The 15,882-nt window shown below is 51.4% G+C and overlaps 1 protein-coding gene across 6 annotated transcripts in view; it reads right to left on the reverse strand.

Annotated features, from left to right (window-relative positions):
* CELF5 (CUGBP Elav-like family member 5) overlaps positions 1 to 15,882 on the reverse strand; it is a 71,341-nt gene that overhangs the window by 40,812 nt on the left and 14,647 nt on the right. For 5 of the 6 annotated variants that reach the window (XM_039466915.2, XM_039466914.2, XM_039466916.2 and 2 more), the window contains exon 2: positions 5,868 to 5,950. In XM_039466915.2, coding sequence (XP_039322849.1) covers positions 5,868 to 5,950 — 83 coding nt within the window. Of the gene's footprint in view, positions 1 to 5,811; positions 5,831 to 5,867; positions 5,951 to 15,882 lie in introns of those variants that run through there. The other variant, XM_074384814.1, reaches the window with a different exon arrangement.

A 15,882-nucleotide genomic window follows, 5' to 3' on the forward strand; every position in this document is an offset into this window, starting at 1 on the left:
AGGCCCCCACCACCACACACAGCGAATTTTTGTGCTTTTGGCAGAGACGGGGTTTCACCATGTTGACCAGACTGGTCTCTAACTCCTGACCTCAGATGATCCGCCCACCTCAGCCTCCCAAAGTGCTGGGATTAAAGGTGTGAGCCACCATGCCTGGCCCACCTTCATGTCTTTACACCTTCTCTGCAGTCTGGTCAGGTGGAGAAAGTACTACCCATATTGGAGGTAAGGAAAAATGAGGCTTTAGGTGAAAGACCCTTGCTGAATATCACACAGCTGGGGAGAGGGGAAGCTGAGATTTGAACCAGGGGGAACAGAGGTGGAAGTGGGGAGGAGGCAACAAATGAGAGTAGGATGTAGAGGCCATGGGGTCTGGGGGCGAGGAGGAGGTGGGAGGAGAGGCTGATGCCCAGAGGAGAGAACTGGTTCATAAAAAGTGGGGTCAGGGCACAGTGGGCTCAATGGCTCATGCCTCTAATCCTAGGACTTTGGGAGGCTGAGGCGAGTGGATCACTTGAGATCAGGAGTTCAAAACCAGCCTAGTCAATGTGGTAAAACCCCATCTCTACTGAAAAATAGAAAAATTAGCCATACATTGTGGCTCGTGCCTGTAATCCCAGCTACTCAGGAGCCCGACGCAGGAGAATCACTTGAACCTGCGAGGCAGAGGTTGCAGTGAGCTGAGGGGAAGCCACTGCACTCCCGCCTGGGTGACAGTGACATAGTCTCAAAAAAATGGGGGGGGTGTGTGCCATAGCCAGTTTGAGCCCCGTTGCGTCTGGGGGCTGGGACTGGGGATGGCCACGGGAGTCACTCAGAAGGTGACCAGTCACAGAACTGGTGATGGGAGTTTAGCATAGCATGGGGCAAATAGTAGGGGCTTGATAAAAAATTGTTGGATGGATGGACAGAAGGTTAGATGGGTGAATGGATGTGTGGGCAGATGGGAGGATAGTTAGATGGATGGATGGGTAAGTGAATCAATAGATGAATGGGTGGAAGAATAAGTGATGAATGAATGGATGGATGGATGGAAGGGTAGATGGGTGGACAGATAGATGGATAGATAAGTGGGTAGATGAGTAATGGACAGATGGATGGGTGAATGGATGGATGGGTGGGTGGATGGATGGATGGATAAAAGGGCAAATGGGTGAACAGATGGATGGATAGATGGGTAGGCAGACAGATGAGTGAGTGACTAGACAGATGAATGTTAGATGGATGAATGTGTGGGTGAATGGATGGATGGATGGATGGGTGGGGTGGATGGACAGACAAGTGAGTGACTATCAGTGATAGATGGATGAATGTGTGGGTGAACGGATGGATGTGTGGCTGGACGGGGGAATGGATGGATGGATAATAGATGTGTGGGTAGGTGGGTAATGAGTAGATGAGTGAGTGGATGGATGGGTGGATGAATGAGTGAGTGATGGATGGATGGATGGATGGAGGAATTGATGAGTGGATGGATGGATGGATGGGTGGGTGGGTGGATGGATGGATGAATAAAAGGGCAAATGGGTAAACAGATGGATTGATGGATAGATGGGTGGGTGCACAGATGAGTGAGTGACTAGACAGATGAATGTTAGATGGATGGATGTGTGGGTGAATGGATGGATGGATGGATGGATGGGTGGGTGGGTGGGTGGGTGGGTGAGCGGACAGATGAGTGAGTGACTAGATAGATGTATGGTAGATGGGTGAATGTGTGGGTGAATGGATGGATGTGTGGCTGGATGGGGGAATGAATGGATGGATAATAGATGTGTGGGTGAGTGCATGGGTAATGAGTAGATGGGTGAGTGAATGGATGGATGGGTGGATAAGTGAGTGATGGATGGATGGATGAACTGATAGGTGGATGGATGGATGACTGGATGAGTGAATGGGAGAATGGATGGGTGTGTGAATGGATGGATGAGAAGGTAGATGAGTGGATGGATGGATAAATGGTGGGTGGATGGATGGATGGGTAGATGGATGGATGTGTGGCTGCAGGAGAGGATGGGTGGATGATGGAAGTGTGGGTGGGTGGGTGGATGGGTAGACGCGTGAGTTAATGGATGGGTGGGCAGGTAGCCAGGCAAGTGGACACATGGGCAGATAGGTGATGGGTGGATGAAAGGGTGGATGGATGAGTTTCTGGGCTGGCCTAGGGAGAGTAGGCAGGTAGAAAAGGACAGCCCCTCAAGATGGATGCAGAGAAGGAGCTACTGGTGATTGTCACTGAGTCTCCTCATCTCAAAGTGGACTCAGATCTGGGACACCAGCCTGGCAAAAGGGGCATGAGGCTTCATGGCTCTTGGTCCTTCCACCCTCTTCCATCTTCTCTTCTGGCTGCCAACAGAGTGAAGAGCCCCACTTTGGCTCCCAAGAGGAAGAGAACAGGTTCCAAGGTCCCTACAGCCTCAGACAGTGGAAGAGAGACTAGGTTTGGGTCTCAGTTCACTTCATCAGGGAAATGGGGACAAGGGAATGGGGGAGAAGTACTTAGCTGGTGGGACTCCTTAGAAGTGCTGGTAAATCTCCATGTACGTACAGATTTCTCTGGACAGAAGGGCCAGAGCTTCCACCCAGGACCTGATATCATACAAAAACATGGTCCACTAAACTTAGAGGAATTAGGCAACAGCACAGGGGCTGATCACTAGCACAGGGTCTGGAGTCAGACCATGAAGGTCCAAATCCCCACTCTGCAGCTTGCAGGCTGCCTAACCTTAGACACGTCCAGTATTGAGCTGGTCTGTTCCTCTAGTTCCTCCCTCCACCTTTTCCCACCCTGCTCTGAATCCCTGGGCTCCTGGTGCTAGAATGTGGTAGAAAAGATGGTGTGTAATTCTGAGGCTAGGGCTTATCCTTGATCACTCTTTGGTTATGTGTTCTGGGGGAAGATGCCATGTTGTGAGGAAGCTCAAGCAGCACTGCGGAGAAGCCCATGTGGTGAGGAGCTGAGGCCTCCTTCCAGTAGCCACCAGAGGAAGCCAGCTCAGAAGCAGACTCCTCAACCACACACCCCTGCTGACATCTTGGCTGTAACGTCAGGAGAGACCCTGAGCCAGGATCATGCAGCAAACTCGCTCCCAAATTCCCGACCCCTGGTAGCTGTGAGATAACAAGCGATTATTGTTTGAAGTCTCTATTTGGGGGATAATTTGTTATGCAGCAATAAATAACTAATATGGTCCTTAGGACTCTGCTGTGTCCCTGGCACTAATCTATATGGACTGATCTACCCTCCAGCTTCTCTAGTTTGACTGATTGTTTGTTTGGTTGTGGGGGTTTTTTCGTGTGTGTGTGTGTGTGTTTTCTGGGGATCTTTTTTTTTTTTTTAGACAGAGTCTCACTCTGTCACCAGGTGCCAGGCTGGAGTTTGGTGGCACGATTTTGGCTCACTACAACCTCTGCCTCCCGGGTTCAAGCAATTCTCCTGCCTCAGCCTCCTGAGTAGCTGGGACTACAGGCACCCACCACCATGCCCAACTAATTTTTTGTATTTTTAGTAGAGACGGGGTTTCACCATGTTGGCCAGGATGGTCTCGATCTCTTGACCCTGTGATCCACCTGCCTCGCCATGGTGTTTTTTTCTTTTTCTTTTTTTTTTTTTTTTTTTGAGACGGAGTTTCGCTCTTGTTACCCAGGCTGGAGTGCAATGGCGCGATCTCGGCTCACCACAGCCTCTGCCTCCTGGGTTCAGGCAATTCTCCTGCCTCAGCCTCCTGAGTAGCTGGGATTACAGGCACGCGCCACCATGCCCAGCTAATTTTTTGTATTTTTAGTAGAGACGGGGTTTCACCATGTTGACCAGGATGGTCTCGATCTCTTGACCTTGTGATCCACCCACCTCAGCCTCCCAAAGTGCTGGGATTACAGGTGTGAGCCACCGCGCCCGGCCTTTTAATGTATTTTTTTTAAGCTTCCGGTTGGTTTGGGGAGGCACTCGCAGAAGGTCCAAGGTGAAGAGTGAATTCAGAGAATTTATCCACAGACTCTAGATCACTTTTGCACATGCTGTTCCTTCTGCCTGGTGTGCCCTTCCATGCCATCTTTCAGGTTTCTTCTCAAATGTCACCTCGTCAGTGAAGCCCTCCATGATCACCTCCTCTACAGATTGCTGCCCCACCCTGCCCTTTTATTCTCTTCCAGTGCTGAAGATCAGAGAGGTTAAGTCACTGGCTCACTGTCACACAGGAAGGATGGGGCTAAGCAACGAGCACACAGATGTGGCCGTCAGACCCCCAGGCTCTAACTTGCATCATGTCACACCCAAAAGAGGGGTTCCCTATTCTTCAAGACAAAGCAGAGGCCACCCCCATGCCCAGAACCTTCTGACGCTCATTGAGAATCAAGTCAAACTCATGCCATGACCTCTGGAACCCCTGGAAGGCGCATGTCAGATTTCCTACAGTGAGCCAAGCCCAGATGGCTACGAATACCCTGATGTCCCTGAATGCTGAAAGGTCCCTGAGAATTCCAGAGGGAAGGTTGAGCTCCCTGCCCCAGAGCTCACAAGGTGGGGTGCCATGGCTCACTGTGGTTGCTTCAGTCTCCATCAGGAGGCATTGCCTGGGGACCTGGATTGGCTGGCTCAGAGGGAACCACTCACCCTTCACGGGGGGCAGGGACCTCGTGCCCACCCAAAGTACAATCCCAGCACTTTGGGAGGTGAAAGCAGGAGGAGCGACTGAGCCAGGAGTTCGGGATCAGCTCAGGAAACAATGAGACCCCATCTCTACAAAAATTTAAAAATTAGCCAGGCATAATGGCATGCACCTGTAGTCCCAGCTACTCAGAAGGTGGGAGGATCACTTGACTCCAGAAGATGGGAGTCTGCAGTGAGCCACTGCACTCCAGCCTGGGCAACAGAGCAAGATCCTGTCTCAAAGAAATAAAAATAAACAGAAACTCATCAGAGTCAGCACCCAGGCCAGCCTCCTCTGCAGATGGAAATACTGATTAAGAAGACCCTGTGTTGGCCAGGTGTGGTGGCTCACGCAGGTAATCCCAGCACTTTGGGAGGCTGAGGCGGGCAGATCACATGAGATCAAGGGTTTGAGACCAGCCTGGCCAACATGGTAAAACCCTGTCACTACTAAAAATACAAAAATTAGCCGGGCGTGGTGGTGCATGCCTGTAATCCCAGCTACGCAGGAGGCTGAGGCAGGAGAATCACTTGAACCCGGGAGGTGGAGGTTGCAGTGAGCCAAGATCATGCCACTGCACTCCAGCCTGGGTGACAGAGCGAGACTCCATCTCAAAACGAAAAGAAAAACAAAAACGAAGAAGCCCTTGTGTTAGGAACTGTGGCTCCATTTGCACCCTAAGAACGAGTGGGGAAAATCCTTTTCCTTTTTACAGTGAGACGCAGGCAGGGTCTCCAGTCCTCCCTGTGGTCCACATGGCCCTCAGCGACCAGCCCTGTCACCTCCCGTCTTTCCCCGCTTCCTCTCTCCCCCTCCTCACTGTCTTCCAGCCACACAGGCCTCCTCCCTGTTCCTCCAAAATGCCAGGCATGGTCCTGTCCCAGGGCCTTGGCACGTGCTGTGCCCTCTGCCTGCTAATGCCTCCTTATCCTTCAGGTGTCAGCTCAATAACACTAACACACTGGGGCAGGTGCCCTTGTGCAGTGTACAACCTGCACAACCACACACGACCACTCTGGTATAACATATAGAGTGCGGCACACAGTAGGCAGTCAATAAATGCACATGCTGATGTGATTTCTATCCCTCTGCTCCTCACGCCGCTTTCTGAGTCCAGAGACACACAGAACTCACAGCCAATCTCAGAAAACATGGCCCTCACCCCAGGCTGAGAGCAGTCCCCCGTCCCGTCCTCCCCAGACACCACACAGGACTCACTCCGGGCAAGGTCTTCTGCTCGTGCAGGGCAGTCTGAGCTTTGATGGCGGAATCCCTGGCACAGTAGGTGAGGAAGGCACAGCCTGGAAGGGAGAGAAACGGGGGTGTTAAGAGAGCAGGTGCGCACCGACGGTCACAGCAGCACCACTCACAGTGGCCACAAGGTGGCAGCAACCCAAGCGCCCATCAACAGATGCACAGAGATCAACACAACTCGGAGCATCCACGCAATGGAGTATTATTCTGCCATGAAAAGGAAGGAAACTGACACAGGCTGTAACACGGATGCACCCTGAGGACGTCACGCTCAGTGAAATAAGCCAGACACAAAGAAAATCCTGTGTGATTCTACTCCTAGGAGGTCCCTAGAGTCGTCAGATTCACAGGGACAGAAAATAGGATGGGGGGAGGGGACGCCAGGGGCTGAGGAGAGGGTGGGGAATGAGTGTTTCATGGGAATAGAGTTTCCGTTTGGGAAGATGAGAAAGTTCTGGAGACGGTGGTGGTGGTGATGGCTGCACAACCGTGTGGATGTGCTTGACGCCACCGAGCTGTGCATTTAAACATTTAAGTTGTGTATACCGTACTGCAATTTTAAAAAAGCAAAAGAGAAGAGGATTCGGGAGCCACCTTGTTCCTGGAGGAGACAGTCGAACTGGCTCCGTGTCTTCCCACCCCTTCGGCCCCTGCACAGATACAACCTCCAAAGGGTGAGACCAGGGAAGAGGGAGAGAGGAGGCCCAGCCAATAACGAAGTCAGTGGTCTCAGCTCACTGCAACCTCTGCCTCCTGGGTTCAAGCGATTCTCCTGCCCAGCCTCCCGAGTAGCTACGATTACAGGCCCCCGCCACCACGCCCGGCTAATTTTCATAGCTGAGCTCAGAGAAGAGTTGCTGAGAACCCTGGACAAGGCGGGGTGAGGGGAGTGAGCAGAGGGGCTGCCCAGCAGGGAGAATGGGGAGGGCACCAGTGGTCCCAGAAAGATGGAAGAAGCCCTGGCACTGGGATGGGGGACAGTGGGCTGTCACTGACCAGCTACCAACCAGTAGCCTTGGATCAGGCGCTCCCCATATTGGGCCTCAGTTTCCCCCATCAGAAGGAGAGAGGATGGTCTGAGACAACTACAAGATGGACCAGCCAATGAGTGGGGGTGGAGCTTGAGGGGGCGTGGCAGAGGGCCACAAAGAGGCATGTTGGCAAACAGCAGGACCAATCAGGAGAGGTGAGGGGTGGGGCCAGCCCATGGGGAAGGTGAGGGGCGGGGCCAGCCCTGGAGTGGCCCAGAGTGAGAGTGTGATTGGGTGACATTAGGGGGTAGGAGGTGAGGGGCGGGGCCAGCCCTGGAGTAGCCCAGAGTGAGAGTGTGATTGGGCGACATTAGGGGTGGGAGGTGAGGGGCGGGGCCAGCCCTGGAGTGGCCCAGAGTGAGAGTGTGATTGGGCGACATTAGGGGTGGGAGGTGAGGGGCGGGGCCAGCCCTGGAGTGGCCCAGAGTGAGAGTGTGATTGGGCGACATTAGGGGTGGAAGGTGGGGGCGGGGCCAGCCCTGGAGTGGCTGTGATTGGGCGACATTAGGGATGAGAGACCAGAGACACTGACAGTGACAGAGACAGAGGCAAGACACAAGCAAGTCAGGAGAACCCGCCCTCTCCCTGAAAGCCTAATTAGATCAAAAGCATTTTGAAAGATGTTTGCCCAAGGTGGGATAGGGATTGCACACGGAAGGTCAGGGGTCCTGGGATGGACCCAGGGGACTGAGTGGACCTGTTTGGGGACCTGTGAAATGAGACCTGGCTGCTCCGATGTTGTCAAACCCTATGTTCACCCTCAGACCCTGCCCCCTATGGTCCCTGGTCTCTCTGCTTGCTCCCCTCCCAGGGACACTCTGTGCCAGGCTCCGCGGTGTCCACTTCTGCTCCAGGCAGGAGCTAATTAAAGTGGCCACCTGCTGGTCGCTCCCACCAGCTGGGCTGTGTGATGGGGAGTGGGGAGGGAATCCGCGGGAATCCCACCCCAGATCCGAAAAGTCCCCTGGAACCCTGGAGGTACCAGGCAGAGTTGAAAATGGTTTCCAGCATTAAAAAAAAAAAAAAAAAAAAAAAAAAAATTGTGATAAGAATGTAAAATGGTATAGCCGCTGCAGAAAACAGTTCCTCCAGAAATGAAACAGCATCACACGGGACCCAGCAGGGACGCACACAGAGATATTTGTATAACAATGCTGATAGCAGTAAGATTCACAGTAGCCAGAAGGCGGAAGCAACCCAAAGTCCATCCACAGATGAATAGATCAGTACAATATGGCCGACCCACACAATGGAATATTATCCAGCCACAAAAAGGAAGGAAATTCTGACACCTGATATAACGTGGGTGAACGCTGAGATCATCATGTTCAATGAAATAAGTCAGTCACAAAAGGACAGACAGGGGCTTCATAGGAGGACCATGGCGCAGTCAGATTCACAGAGAAAGAAAGTAGGATGGGGGGTTCCCAGGGGCTGGGGACTGGGGTAGGAGTGAGTGTTTCATGGGGACAGAGTTTCGGTTCGGGAAGATGACAACATTCTGGAGGCCAGGCAAGGTGACTCTCGCCTGTAATCCCAGCACTTTGGGAGGCCAAGGCAGGAGGATCACTTGAGCCCAGGAGTTGTGGAGGCCGCAGTGAGCTATGATCCCGCAACTGCATTCCAGCCTAGGCAACAGAGTGAGACCCTGTCTCTAAAATAAAATAAAAGTTCTAGAAATGATCGTGGTGATGATTGCACAACAATGTGAGTGTACTTAATGCCACTGAATGATATGCTTAAAAATGGTTAAGACAGGCTGGGTCGGGTGGCTCACGCCTGTAATCCCAATGCTTTGGGAGGCAGAGGCGGGTGAATCACCTGAGGTCAGGAGTTCGAGGCCAGTCTGGCCAACGGGTGAAACCCCATCTCTACTAAAAATAAAAAAAAAAAATAGCCAGGCATGGTGGAGGGCGCCTGTAATCCCAGCACTTTGGGAGGTTGAGGCAGGTGGATCATCTGAGGTCGGGAGTTAGAGACCAGCCCGATCAACATGGAGAAACCCCATCTCTACTAAAAATATAAAGTTATCCAGGTGTAGTGGCACATGCCTGTAATCCCAGCTACTCAGGAGGCTGAGGCAGGAGAATCGCTTGAACCTGGGAGGCGGAGGTTGTAGTGAGCTGAGATTGTCCCATGGCACTCCAGTCTGGGCAACAAAAGTTAAACTACATCTCAAACAAACAAACAAACAAACAAACAAACAAACAAACAAAGAGAAGAAAGTGAGGTTGGGTCCAGGTGCAGTGGCTCATGCCTGTAACCCCAGCACTTTGGGAGGCGGAGGCAGGAGGATCACTTGAATTCACAATTTCAAGACCAGCCTTGGCAACATGGCGAAGCCCCATCTCTATAAAAAATACAAAACTTAGCTGGGTGTGGTAGCATGTACCTGTAGTCCCAGCTACTCGGGAGGCCAAGGCAGAAGGATCTCTTGAGCCCAGGGTATGGAGGTTGCAGTGACCTGTGATTGTGCCACTGCACTCCAGCCTGGGTGACAGAGCCAGATCGATCCTGTCTCAACAACAATGAAAGTAGAAAGTGGCGGCCACCAGAAATCCCAGTGTCCCCCACCCCAGCACAACCCCCTCCATCCTGCAGGGGTAACCACTCTGGCTCTTGTATATGCCTTCATTATGCTGTCCCCACCATGTGCTCATCACATATCAATGTGATTGACTGCTTCCTGTTTTTGAACTTAGATGAATGAAATCATGGCACAGGTCCGCCCTTGTGTCCAGCTTCTTTCATTCAATACACAGTCAACGACACGTAGTTGTGTGTATCAGGGGTTAGTTCCTTTTTGTTTCTGGGTAGTATTGTGTCCTAGGAATATACTACAAATTGCTCATCCATTCTCCTGCGGATGAGCATTCCATTCGGGTTGTTTGCTGTTTGGGACAATTATGAATCAAGTGGCTTGCAACATTCTTGTCCTTAGACGGAGTTTCGCTCTTGTTACCCAGGCTGGAGTGCAATGGCGCGATCTCGGCTCACCGCAACCTCCGCCTCCTGGGTTCAGGCAATTCTCCAGCCTCAGCCTCCTGAGTAGCTGGGATTACAGGCACACGCCACCATGCCCAGTTAATTTTTTGTGTTTTTAGTAGAGACGGGGTTTCACCATGTTGACCAGGATGGTCTCGATCTCTTGACCTCATGATCCGCCCGCCTCGGCCTTCCAAAGTGCTGGGATTACAGGCTTGAGTCACTGCATCCGGCTTTTTTTCTTTTTCTTTTTCTTTCTTTTTTTTTTTTTAGGCAGGGTCTTGCCCTGTTGCCCAAGCTGGAGTGCAGTGGTATGATCACGGCTCACTGCAGCCTCCACCTCTCAGGCTCAAGTGATCCTCTGGCCTCAGCCTCCCAAAGTGCTGGGACCACAGGTGCATGCCACCAAACCCAGCCATTATTATTACTATTGTAGAGACTGGGTCTTGCTATGTTGTTAAGGCTGGTCCTGAACTCTTGGGCTCAAGTGATCCTCCTGCCTTGGCTTCCTAAAGTGCTGGAATTACAGGCATAAGCCACTGCACCCAACCTTGCCCATACACACACACACACACACACACACACACAGAGAGAGAGAGAGAGAGAGAGAGAGAGAGAGAGAGAGAGAGAGAGGCTGATTCTCCACCTATCGCCCAGGCTGGAGTGCAGTGGCACAATCTCAGCTCACTGCAAACTCCCCCTTCCAGGTTCAAGTGATTCTCTTGCCTCAGCCTCCTGAGTAGCTGGGATTACAGATATCTACCACCACGCCCAGCTAATTTTTGTATTTTTAGTAGAGGCAGGATTTCGCCATGTTGACCAGGCTGGTCTCGGAACTCCTGACCTCAAGTGATCTGTCTGCCTCGGCCTCCCAAATTGCTGGGATTCTAGGCATGAGCCACCGTGCCTGGCCTTGTCCACATATTTTAATGCAAAAAGCATACCCAGGAGGGAAGTGCTGGTCACAAGACAGGCGTGTGTCTAACTTTCATCGATTCCTTCAAATAGTTTTGTGAAGTGGGTTGTGCCCATGTCGGGCTCTATTAGTGCTTCATCTTCACTAACACTTGGCTTTTGCCAACCTTTTAAATGCTAGTCATTAAGGTGGGCGTGAAGTTGTGTTTTACTGAGAGTGTAATGCACCTTCCAAGAACTAGCAATGAAGCTGGGTACCTTGTCACTCTGGAGGAGCTCTTCACAGAGGCTATGTGTGTGTCCTTCCTGTTGTGATTGCTGTATCTAATTGTTTTCTTCTGGATGTTTCTGTTTTCTGAATTTTATTCCTCAAGCTCTTCAAAAAGAATGACACTAAGACAATTAGTCCTAAGGCCTGAGAGAAATCAGGCTTGGATCAGCAAGAAACTGGGCTGCAGGCAGATGTAAAATAAGGGAAAAAAACCTTCTTCCTAGGTCCCCGCCTTTTTTGGGGGCGCCTGTGGAGTCCTTGTCTGCAGGGTTTGGAGAGTGGTGGCCCTAGGAGAGTAGGGGGTGGGTGGGTGCTCTGAGCAACATTTAAGGTCATCAGCCCCAGAGTCTGGGAGCTCTGCAGTGAAAGGGAAAGAAACACCACACACGCACACACACACACACACACACACACACACACAGATGCATACACACACCACATACTACACACACACACAGATGTGTTACACATACCACACACAAACGCAGACAAGACACATGCACACACCACACCCTACACACACGTACAGATGCACACGCCACACATACTACACACACACACACACACATGCACAAGTGCATACACACACCACACACACACACATGCAGACAAGACACACGCACACCACACACACAGATGCATGCACACACCACACATTACACACACATACAATGCATGCACACCACACTACACACATACACACAGGTGCATGCACACACCACACACTACACACACACACACACACACACACACACACACAAATGCAATGCATGCACACCACACACGCTACACACACATACACAGGCCCATGCATACGCCACACACGGACGCATGCTCACAAAATCCCGCCCTGCCGCTGTCCCTGGTGCTGAAACTCTTCCATATGGCTTCCCAGATCTCTCGGCCCAACCTCTTCTTGGCCTCTTTGCTTGACGTTTCTAGTTGGTGAAAATGCGTAATGTTTACCCACTTTCGGATCAATAGAACTTTGATTCACAGTTCCTGTTATGGGATGAATGTGCTTCTCCCCCTCTCCAAATTCATAAATTGCAGTCCTAAGCCCCAGGACCTCCGAATGTAACTTTTATCTGGAAACGGGGTCACTGCAGATGGCATTCGTCAACGTGAGGTCATTAGGGTGGGCCTCGCTCCAGAAAGACTGGTGTCCTTATAAAAATGCAAAACTAGACACAGAAACACATACAGGCAGGGAGACGTGAAGACGGAGGCGGAGATGGGGAGACACGTTCAAGGAACGCTACAGAGTAACGGCCGGGAATAAACGCTCCCTGACAGCCTCAGAAGGAATCAGTCCTACCAACACGTTGATCTCAAACCTCTGGCCTCAAGAACTGAGTGAAAATAAGTGACTATGTTTAAACAACCCTGTCCGTGGTACGTGGCAGCCCCTGCAAACCCATACAGTTCCCCATCACACACAAATCCCCCCAAAATATAAAAATATAAAAATGTAAAAACAAAATACAGAGAAAACGGAAAAAGAAAAGAATAAGCTTATACTCTATATTGACTCAGTTAATATTCAGAGTAACCCTATGAAGTAGCTGCCGGCACTGATCCCAACTTACAGACAAGAGACAGAGGTACAGAGAGGGAAAGCGGCTTGCCCAAGTTCACACAGGTGGTAAGTAGAATGTTCAGGCTTTAGTATTATTAACTATTATCATTATTTGAGATGGAGTCTCTCTCTGTTGCCCAGGCTGCAGTACAGTGGCGCCATCTCAGCTCACTGCAACCACCACTTCCCAGGTTCAAACGACTCTCCTGTCTCAGCTCCCCGAGTAGCTGGGATTACAGGTGCCTGCCACCAAGCCCAACTAATTTTTTCCTTTCTTTCTTTCTTTTTTAATTGAGATGGAGTTTTACTCTTGTCATCCAGGTTCGAGTGCAATGGCATGATCTCAGCTCACTGCAACCTCCCCCCTTGAAGTGATTCTCCTGCCTCAGCCTCCCGAGTAGTGGGATTACAGGCACACGCCACTAGGCCCAGCCAATTTTTTTTGTATTTTTAGTAGAGACGGAGTTTCACCAGGTTGGCCAGGCTGGTCTCCAACTCTTAACCTCAGTGATCCACCCGCCTTGGCCTCCCAAAGTGTTGGGATTACAGGCATGAGCCACCGTGCCTGGCCAAATGTCCAGAGCTTAAACCTAGGTAGTCTAGCCCTGCATACCGTGCACTAACCACTGAGCTCCACGGCCCAGTGTTCGCATCTTTTCCAGAATTCTCTCCTGAGGCATGTGAGGAAGCACACACCCTCTTGCTATACTTGCTTCTTTAGAAATAATCTTAAAATAGTGCCACCTTGGGCCGTGCATGGTGGCTGACGCCTGTAATCCCAACACTTTGGGAGGTCGAGGCAGGCAGATCACGTAGAGTCAGGAGTTCAAGACCAGCCTGGCCAACACAGTGAAACCCCATCTCTACTAAAAATACAAAAATTAGCCAGGCCTGCTGGTGTGTGCCTGTGGTCCCAGCTACATGGGAGGCTGAAGCGGGAGAATCACTGGAACCCAGGAGAACGAGGTTGCAGTGAGCCGAGATCACGCCACTGCACTCCAGCCTGGGCAACAGACGGAAACTCTGCCTCAAAAGAAAAAAAAAAAAAAAAAAAAAAGGTGTGTGGCAGGAGGTGGGAGATGCCATTGGAGGGGACAGATGAGGGTGAAAGTCTTTGAGCAACAAGCAAAGAACTGTTGCACTGGTGTCAAGGGCAGTGGGGAGCCATAGAAGGTGTTTGAGCAGGGGTGGGGCACAGTCAGAGGTGTGTTCAGGAAAGAGCCTCCTGGGGCCAGCACAGAGAAGGTACTGGAGTGTGGGACAAAAGGCTGGAGGCCAGCGAGAGAGCGGAGTCAAGGTCAGGACGGGAGACGGTGAAGACTGAGCCGGGGGTGGGGGGTGGCGGTTGGGGGGGCATGGAGACAGAGACAGAAACATCTAAGGCAGGGCTTTGGTGGGGGGAGAAGGGAGGGGAGGGAGAAGGCAAGAAGGATGGCTGGGACACGGCTAGATGGTGGCGTCTGAGGATGTAATGGGTTGAATGGTGGCTCACGTCTGTAGTTCCAACTATTCGGGAGGCAAGGGTGGGAGGATGGCTTGGGCCCAGGAGTCCGAGAGCAGCCTGGGCAACACACTAAGACCCTGTCTCTAGTAAAAATTAAAAACAATTAGCCAGGCATGGTGGTGCACACTTGCAGTCCTAGCTACTTGGGAGACTGAGGCAGGAGGATTGCTGGAGGCCAGGAGTTTGTGCCAGCGTGGGCAACACAGTAAGACCTTGTCTCTACTAAAAATAAAAATAAAAAAAAAATTAGCATGTCGTGGTGGTTCATGACTAAGGATGCTGAGGCGGGAGGATCCCTCGAGCCTGGCAGGTGGAGGCTGCAGCAAGCTATGATCATACCGCTGCACTCCAGCCTGGGTGACGGAGTGAGACCCTGTCTCAAAAAAAAAAAAAAAAAATTAAAGATACAGCCACTCTGAAAATGTGACCTGATTTGGAAAAACGGACTTTGCAGATTTCAATAATGATCTTGGGATTGAATCACCCTAGATGAAGAGAGGCCCCAAGTCCAAGGACAAGTGTCCTTTATTTATTTATTTTGAGACAGAGTCTCACTCATGTCGCTCACGCTGGAGTGCAGTAGCACTATCTCGGCTCACTGCAACCTCCGCCTCCCAGGTTCAAGGGATTCTCCTGCCTCAGCCTCCCGAGGAGCTGGGATTACAGGCACCCGCCACCACGCCTGGCTAATTTTGTATTTTTAGTAGAGATGGGACTTTGCCATGTTGGCCAGGTTGGTCTCGAACTCCTGACCTCAAGTGATCCGCCTGTCTCGGCCTCCCAAACTGCTGGCATTACAGGTGTGAGCCACCGCACGCGGCCTCAAGTGTCCTTGTAACAGAGGAGAGGGGACGCAGATGCAGAGACAACAGAGCAGAGACCACAGGGATGCATCCGCCAGCCAAGGACACCCAGAGTCCCCAGAAGCTAAGTGCAAGAAGGACCCTCTCCTAGTGCCTTGGAGAAAGCGACGCGCTGCCCACACCTTGACAGCTGACATCTGGCCTTAAGGACTGGGAGAAGCTGTTCCAAGCCCCCCAGTTTGTGGTCATTTGTCATAGAAGCCTCAGGACAACAAACCCAGCTGGGAACCCAGCACTTTGGAAGGAAGACATGGACCTGGTTTGGGTCTGTGGGGTCTCAGGGTTTGGGGGATATCAAGGGAAGTACTGTCAGAGGCACCTGAACCAGAGCAACTCCATCTTGAATAGAGGCTTAGGGGCTGGGATTACAGGCTCGCACTACTACCACCCAGCTAATTTTTGCATTTTTAGTAGAGACAGGGTTTCACCATGTTGGCCAGGCTGGTCTTGAACTGCTGACCTCAAATGATCCACCCACCTTGGCCTCACAAAGTGCTGGGATTACCGGTGTGAGCCACCGTGCCCGGCCAAGTTAGGCATTCTTTTCCTTTTCTTTCTTTGTTTCTTTTCTTTTTCTTTTTCTTTTTCTTTTTTTTTTGAGACAGAGCTGTCACCAGGCTGGAGTGCAGTAACGTGATCTTGGCTCACTGCAACCTCCGCCTCCTGGGTTCAAGCGATTCTTGTGCCTCAGCCTCTCGAGCAGCTGGAACTAGAGGCACGCGCCACCACACCCAGCTAATTTTTTTTATTTTTAAAGTAGAGACAGGGTTTCACCATGTTGGCCAGGATGGTCTTGATCTTCTGACCCCATGATCAGCCCGCCTCGGCCTC

The sequence above is a fragment of the Saimiri boliviensis genome, chromosome 14, assembly GCF_048565385.1.
Source record: "Saimiri boliviensis isolate mSaiBol1 chromosome 14, mSaiBol1.pri, whole genome shotgun sequence".
Classification (NCBI taxonomy): domain Eukaryota; kingdom Metazoa; phylum Chordata; class Mammalia; order Primates; family Cebidae; genus Saimiri; species Saimiri boliviensis.